Source organism: Austrofundulus limnaeus, unplaced genomic scaffold, assembly GCF_001266775.1.
Source record: "Austrofundulus limnaeus strain Quisiro unplaced genomic scaffold, Austrofundulus_limnaeus-1.0 Scaffold306, whole genome shotgun sequence".
In the NCBI taxonomy this organism is placed as follows: Eukaryota; Metazoa; Chordata; class Actinopteri; order Cyprinodontiformes; family Rivulidae; genus Austrofundulus; species Austrofundulus limnaeus.
In genome coordinates, this window is record NW_013952708.1 from 518,958 (window position 1) to 526,380 (window position 7,423).

Sequence of the window (7,423 nt, forward strand, 5' to 3'; positions counted from 1 at the left end):
ACCGACCTCAAAAAAAGTTATCGTGCGATTAACTGATTTATTGACTATCGCGACAGGCCTATGATTGATGTTATCAATCTTATTAAAAAATATTCAAATAATGAATTATGTGAAACATTTAATTCATCATGAACAGAGAGATGTAAAGCAATTAATATAAAAAATTATTTACATGTAGATTTTATATCCCCCCGATTCTTTACTTTTTGCAGCCTTTTTCTTAGTGTTGCTGCAAATTGCACAAGAAGCTATAAATATTTAAACTCTGAGTTGTTCTCTGTGGCTGGAACCTGCTTACCTTAGGGGCAACTTAACATACTGGTAGCTGCTACTTTTTTTCACATGATTTCAACACTGCAGCTTAAACAACGATGCAGCAGGTGTGGGGTGGTCTAACAGTCATCTTTGTATTTGAGTACAATGTGTCCATCGATTGACAGGCAGCTTTCTGAGCTGTGGGTTTCTTGTGCGAATCACTTTTACACTAGCTGCGTTTCTATTGCAGATGTGCGCAAAACTTTGTCGATATTCTGTTAATGTCGAAAAACACAGTTTCGCGACTGCGGTGTTTCCATTAAGTAAGAAATGCTATTAAAGTCATGCGTGAATACGTTTTCTCTCGCAATAAGTCATTACAAACATGACAGCGATGGATGTAAACACATAGCATGTTGCTACCACGACACTAGCGCTCATCATCAGAGGAGACGTCGGCGTCTTTTAATCGAGGATTTCCAGCGACAATTCCCTACTTGGGAGCGCCTACGTATGCTGTGTTTTTGGGAAATTGTAGTCGGTGAGTTTACTATTTTAAACTACTTCTGTGATATTACTACGATTTCTACTTCCTGTTATCTTCTTCGTCGTCATCTTTTTCGCCAGTAGAAACAGCCGGTTGTTGATCACGTGACTCCCGTGATGCGAAAAGTGTTTCCATTGCAGTTTTGCGAAAAACACCAATTTTGATACGGTCGAAATACCACCTCATCTTAGCACAAAAACTTTTTGTCGAAAAACTTTTTTTCCAAAATTGACGTGTTTCCATTGAGCAAATTTATTTTCGAAATTCTAATTTGCGCATTTTCATGGTCAATGGAAACGCAGCTAGTGTTGCTTCATGTTTTGTTTCTATTCATGAAAAAAATGAAATATAACTTCAGAAAAAATCTTTCTGCAAATCGCCTTTCAGTGACCTCACCCACTTCCCAGTCTTTGTTTTGTTACATTTTTTTGACGTGACTTCCATTACGTTCTGCATAAAACAAATGCATTTTTCCTGTTTCCTGCTTCAGTTCATTTATTTTTAACACAGTAGCGGTGGATTGCTCTGCTGTGTGTTGTGACTGACAGCTGACAGTGTCTCTGCTTTATACCTTTTTCTTTTCTCTCCTCCTCCTCTTGCACAGGAGGCAGAGACAGAAAGGAGGAGACATTATCTAATGGTTCAAATTGCAGCCACTAAATAACATTTGTTGTATTTTTATTTTCTTTATTTGGCTTGTAATTTGACCCAGTCAAAAGCGGGACCTTGTGTGTGCGTCACACTGTGTGTGTTGGGCCTTGTGTAGGACAGATGCACTGTTTTTGTGTACCATGTGAATTGTGCTTGTGTGGCATTGTGTGTTGGTCAGGACCTGACAGGTGTGYGGTGTTACGTTGCTGTTTTTGTATCCCACGCGCATTTGTTGTGTGTATTCTGTTTACGACGCGCATCAAAGTGGACCGTCATTTTAAGATTAAAAAAAGGTGATGTAACCTATTTATCCATCATAACTCCAGTTATACTTGGCCCATCAACACAATTTAAAAACTGGTTTAAAGTTGGAAGTACAGAATTATAGTCCAGTCTTTGTTTTTTAAAAACATTTGTTTTAATTGATCATTTCATGGATGTCTGAGAATCTACACCAGCATGTACATAAAATATTCGGTGAGAAATTTTGAATCCACAAAGTAGTTCTCATTTTTCATTTTGCTTCTTTACATCAGCATCAGCTGTTGTTCCCTGTTCTCAGGTCTGTTTGCGGAACAGACTGAGATCAGATCAGCTGCTGCTGACTACTGTCTGACGTGGTTAAACTGAACCCACACTTACAGTTGGACTGTGCCTGTTACCTGAACTTAATGATGAATGCATCAGATCTTATTTCTTGTGCAAGAGCAGACTAAAGTAGATCTCAGATCTTTTGCTGAAAGTTGTAAAGCTGTAGCATTTATTTGGAATATTATTTTTGTTCTTTTAACATTAAGGTTGGATGTTTTTCCTACACTGTCGTGTTTTTGTCTGAAGGAGTGGCCTGCCCAAGTTCTATCTGTGCATGTTTAATAATGTAGGATCTGCTGATTTAGGGTTTCTTTTAGTTTTGAGAGTGGCTTCCTCTAGTGACAGACAGCTAGAGGACAAGGAATGAATGTCTGCTCCTCTGTTCRACAAACGTGTCTCCTATTGGACTCCTGGAACTGTACTGAATAAAACAAAGCAATGTGTTGATTGAATGTAGTTGGATGGAGAGAGAGAGACTTACTTTGGGAGCCTTTTGTCTGCTTTAATGTTACAAGGTTAATGAAACTTATATGTGTGTCTTATTTACTGGCCTCTTGATGCTGCTGATTAGGAAACAGTATCAATGTTTTCAACTACTGTGAGTAGTTACACAGTTTACCCACTAGATGGCAGCAAAGTTGCCTGTATTAAACAGCCACACAGTATGTACACAGTATGCACTGTAAATGCAGTACCATATTAAAGTTCTCAGTTGATGACACTGTTATTCTGGAACTGTACATTCTATAGTTTGTTATATCTGAAATTAATTAAGCTAATTTATGTCATATTTTGTCTTGTTAGTATGTAAGGAAAGAGTCGAAGCAGTCACTTTGTGTTTTTTTGAAGTGTCTGTGCTTATTGAAGAATGATCCTTAAGCTTGACCCTTCCCCCCCCCTCTAACAGTGACATTGACCTAGTGGTCTTTGGGAAGTGGGAGACACTCCCACTCTGGACGCTGGAGGAAGCTCTCCGAAAGAGAAACGTTGCAGATGAGAATTCTATCAAAGTCCTGGATAAAGCAACGGTAAGACTGTACTACCTTGAAAAAAAAAAAGGCAATTGTCCTAAACATTTTGGATCATAGCTTATCAGCACAACTAAAAGTATTTAAATTTTGTCGTTTTGTGTTTTTAAATGTGCATTTTCAGGTTCCCATCATCAAACTTACGGACTCATTCACTGAAGTGAAAGTGGACATCAGCTTCAATGTGATGAGTGGCGTTAAAGCCGCTCAGCTTATCAAGGATTTCAAAGAGGTACAATTTACTGGTTTGCTTAAGTGACACTTGAAGAGTCAGTTTTGCAACTTTGAGACACAGTAATTTCCTTACCTCTTTAAGTAGTTGTGAATGTTAAGTTCCTTGCCATTTCTTGAATGTGTTTGTCCTTTTTTTGCCCTTAGAAATACCCTGTGTTGCCTTACCTAGTCCTGGTGCTGAAGCAGTTCCTGTTGCAGAGAGACCTTAACGAGGTTTTTACAGGAGGAATTGGTTCCTACAGTCTCTTCCTCATGGCTGTTAGCTTCTTGCAGGTTAGTGCTACAGTTTGTGTTTATGATTTTATTGTTTTAGGAGGAAAACAATTAAAACCAAAGAACAGTTGTAGTTAAAGTTGCTGACAKACAGTTGACATTTGAATTCCCCAGTTACTCCTTGATCAATGATCACACATTTTAATGGAGCTGGGTTTTTTAGCTTCATTGCAGGGAGGATGTGTCCAGTCCCAAAATCAACTTCGGCGTTCTGCTCATTGAGTTCTTCGAGCTCTACGGTCGCAACTTCAACTACCTGAAAACGGGCATCAGGATAAAAGATGGCGGCTGCTACGTTGCCAAAGATGAGGTTCAGAAGAACATGATGGATGGATACAGACCCTCTATGCTCTACATTGAGGACCCTCTGCAGCCAGGTAGTAATGTTACACGAATACATGGAAGATGATGCACTGGGGTCATACTTACTGATGTTTTTTGTTTTGTTTGTTTTTTTCTGCCTTGTGTCCACCAGATAACGATGTTGGCAGGAGCTCATATGGTGCCATGCAGGTAAAGCAGGCGTTCGACTACGCTTATGTTGTACTCAGCCATGCTGTGTCACCTGTCACCAAGTACTATCCCAATAACGAGAATGAAAGGTAAGGAGTTAATAAGAGACTTGTTACTTTTCATAGTTGCATGTAAACATTAGAGTAATGGCTGTTCTTACTGTCTCTTATCATAGTATACTTGGTCGGATAATCCGAGTCACTCAGGAGGTGGATGAGTACAGGGAATGGATCCATAAGAACTGGGGGAGCCCATCTCAGAATGATCCCTCACTCAACAGTATGTTTGATCTCTTGTGAAATGTGTAGAAAATTCTTGCTGCGGCAAATATTTTACCATTTAACTCAGTGTGAGCATCTTCTGCCAGGTTCACTTCAGTTATTGTTGCCCTGCGTTTACAGGAAATGATGTGAAATTGTTCGAGTCCAAGCAGCTGGATGARCGCAACAACAACGTCACAGATGATGAGGATGATGTTGTGGTTCTGCCGTCGGCTCCCCACAGCGAATCCTCCTCCAGCACCTCTTCTCCTCCCTCCTCCCTGCGCTCCTCTCCCTCGTCCTCTCCGCTGTCGCCGTCTTCAGCGTCTTCCAGCGACGCGGTCAGTACTTTCAGCTGCACAGAAATTGTTAGGCTGATGACTGTCTTGGAAATAATCCTCATTGTTGTTTTCCCTTTTCTCAGGACTCTGATGGCACACCGTGTAAAACAGCCAAGCAGCAGTCTGGCCGAAGCTCCAGTACTCACAGAGAAAAGGCTGCTGTGGTCAGTAATCACCGCACACAGAGCCACCCTACCAGCACTCCATCTGCAAGCAACAAAGCTGGAAAGGTATGTTCTGCTTCACCTTCATGTAATCATCACTGCGCAAAAGTGCCATCTCTTGTTTTCAAGAAGTCCTATGTATTTGGATTGCTACGTAATCTTGGGCAGTTTATTACTTTCTGGAGGTCTTCCAAAGTTTTGTTGTACATTAGCTCCTACGGTAATTTTTAAAGGACTTTCAGGCCAGTTCTTGCACTTCCATAATTTTAATAGGGGTGCTATTGAATCATTACACTGTTAAAGCTGACTTTCGATTTAAAAATGGCTCCTAAAGAGTATTTTAAAAAAGGAGGAAACCAAAGAAAGTCAAAATAAATAACTTCCAAGTGTTTAAAATGTGTCAAGCTTTTCTAGCTGCTTTTCAGCTTATTGTTCTTTTAGAGTTACAGTGTTGTTGTAAATATTTATGCAATTCTTTTTTATCCCTGTCAAATTGTTAATTTGTTGCATTTTTAGTTACTAAAGAAACTGGAGTATTTGTGACAAGCTACTGGTAATAAAGTGGCTGAAGTTTACATTTAAAATTGTTTTTTTTGGCAAGTTGTCTGTTATACAAAGGCACAACACTGATGCTTTCTTCAGTTTAGGAGACTTCTTCATGCCCAAATTAGTCATAGGTCACTGTTGAGTGAAATAAACTTGTAAAAATTAGTTAAAATCAGGGTTCGACAAATACCAATGCCGGGGGCACTTAAAAGGCAGGTGGATGTGTCCTGATACCTGGCCGACCAAGCATGTAAACTATTACTTTTATTTTTTTTAAATGGTGGTTTAATTCAATTATTTTTTAATGGCCATTTTATTTTTTATGGCCATTTTATCAGAGTTCTGAAAATAAATGAAGAAATATAGCATTTTAAAATGCATAGATGGAGGATAAGTCCTCCTAATCGCTCCCTCCCGCTGTAGAATACGTCGCATATAACTAAAATATTATGTCGCGAGGGATCACAAGTTCTCCCTCCCCGCTTCATCGTGTACAACAGTAGGTTTTTTTTCTTCACACCCAAGTCAGAGGAGAAAAAAGTTTCTTATTTCCTGTAAACCATGGGGATGAAAAGAAGATATAAACATTTGGCTTCTGCTCTAAGAGCGCAGCCGCAGTTCATTTCAGTTGCATGTGGAACCTCACCTGTATGGCAGGCCGTTATTACATTTAATTAGCTTCACCACACTTACATTCAAGATATCTGAAATTGTGTTATGACTAGACATATAGTTAATTAAGACAAGTTTAATTATATTTTGACAAAGTAAAATAACTATTTGAGCTCTAATTACATTCTGACTGGCATAAATGATGTCAGATCTACCATAAAGTTGTATACAGGCACCAATACAAGACATAATTATTCAAGATACATTAAATGTGTTTTTAGATAAGGGATTGGCTGTATAAAATTAAACTAATGCAAATTAAATAGCAGTATTTTGATGTTCAGTAACATTTATTTATTTTTAAAAAGCGGCATCTTTCAATTCTAGTAATATTTCCACTTTCCAACATCATTCTGTGTTCAAAMGCAGTACAACATTCGTTGTTATTATGTTATCAAATTTTGAACATTTTTCATGTCAGGCAGGTAACTTTTGCCCAACAGGGCAAGTAAAAAAAAAAAACAAAACAAAAAAAATCGAAAAGGTACAAAAACCTTGCAAATATCTTCAGAAAGCYTGAAGAACTATTGATCAAACAACTTCAAAAGTGTGTTAGGCTCCTTTTGAAACATACTAACAAATGGTGGTTGTGCTGCATTTCCAGGGCAGGATGTCTCGCTCCAACAATAAGAGCAGCCATCACGGACAGCAGAACTCCTTCAACACCAAAAGTCATCCGAGCAGCAGGCCACACCACCAGGGCAACAGCAAGAAGAGGAAAAACCTACGAGACTCTACAAAGGAGGATCTTTGTAGATAGGGCTCACTTTGCTAACCTCCTCCCTGCCCTCACCCTCGTCTGCAGCTGACTGACTGTATTGTCCAAATTCTCCCGCCACGCTTGAGCCTCGGAGGATCGTCAGCAGTTCCAAAACTGAACCCGTCTCCCGTTTTCAGGGTGACAAACATTTTATTACTGAAATAGGAAAAAAATAAAGAGTTATTGAAATTAGGTTTAATTTCTCGGACCTGAATGGAATCACAAACTCTATAAAAAAAACACCCATTTGCTTCCTGATCGCTTCTTTTAACGGAGCAGTTTTCCTTTTTACAACCAACAGCCTCTTGTGTCTCCTGCTGTACAGGACGGACTGGTTGGATGTCTGGAATAAACGCTGGAGCAATATGTGGAACTGCTGCCTCAAAAAGGATCAGATATTATCCTACAAAAAAAACTAAAAGAAAAAGATAAAGATTAAAAAAAGGAGAAACATTTGCTAAAATGTAAAAAAAAAATGTTGAACAACAAACCTACTCAATTTTTTTCTCTTTTTTTAAGCTCGTCATTTTCAAACGCAATCAGTAAGAGCGGGACATAACTTTTACGCATGACATTTTTCTGTTGTTG

At 39.0% G+C, this 7,423-nt stretch overlaps 1 protein-coding gene across 1 annotated transcript in view; it reads left to right on the forward strand.

The window, feature by feature from the left end:
- The window catches only part of tent4b (terminal nucleotidyltransferase 4B), a gene marked incomplete in the record, with an annotated part of 38,124 nt that overhangs the window by 30,270 nt on the left and 431 nt on the right, over positions 1-7,423 (forward strand). Inside the window, 9 exon segments of the mRNA XM_014021806.1 lie at positions 2,952-3,072; positions 3,197-3,304; positions 3,451-3,579; positions 3,743-3,956; positions 4,055-4,181; positions 4,268-4,371; positions 4,494-4,693; positions 4,777-4,923; positions 6,680-7,423. Of these exon segments, the coding sequence (XP_013877260.1) occupies positions 2,952-3,072; positions 3,197-3,304; positions 3,451-3,579; positions 3,743-3,956; positions 4,055-4,181; positions 4,268-4,371; positions 4,494-4,693; positions 4,777-4,923; positions 6,680-6,835 (1,306 nt within the window).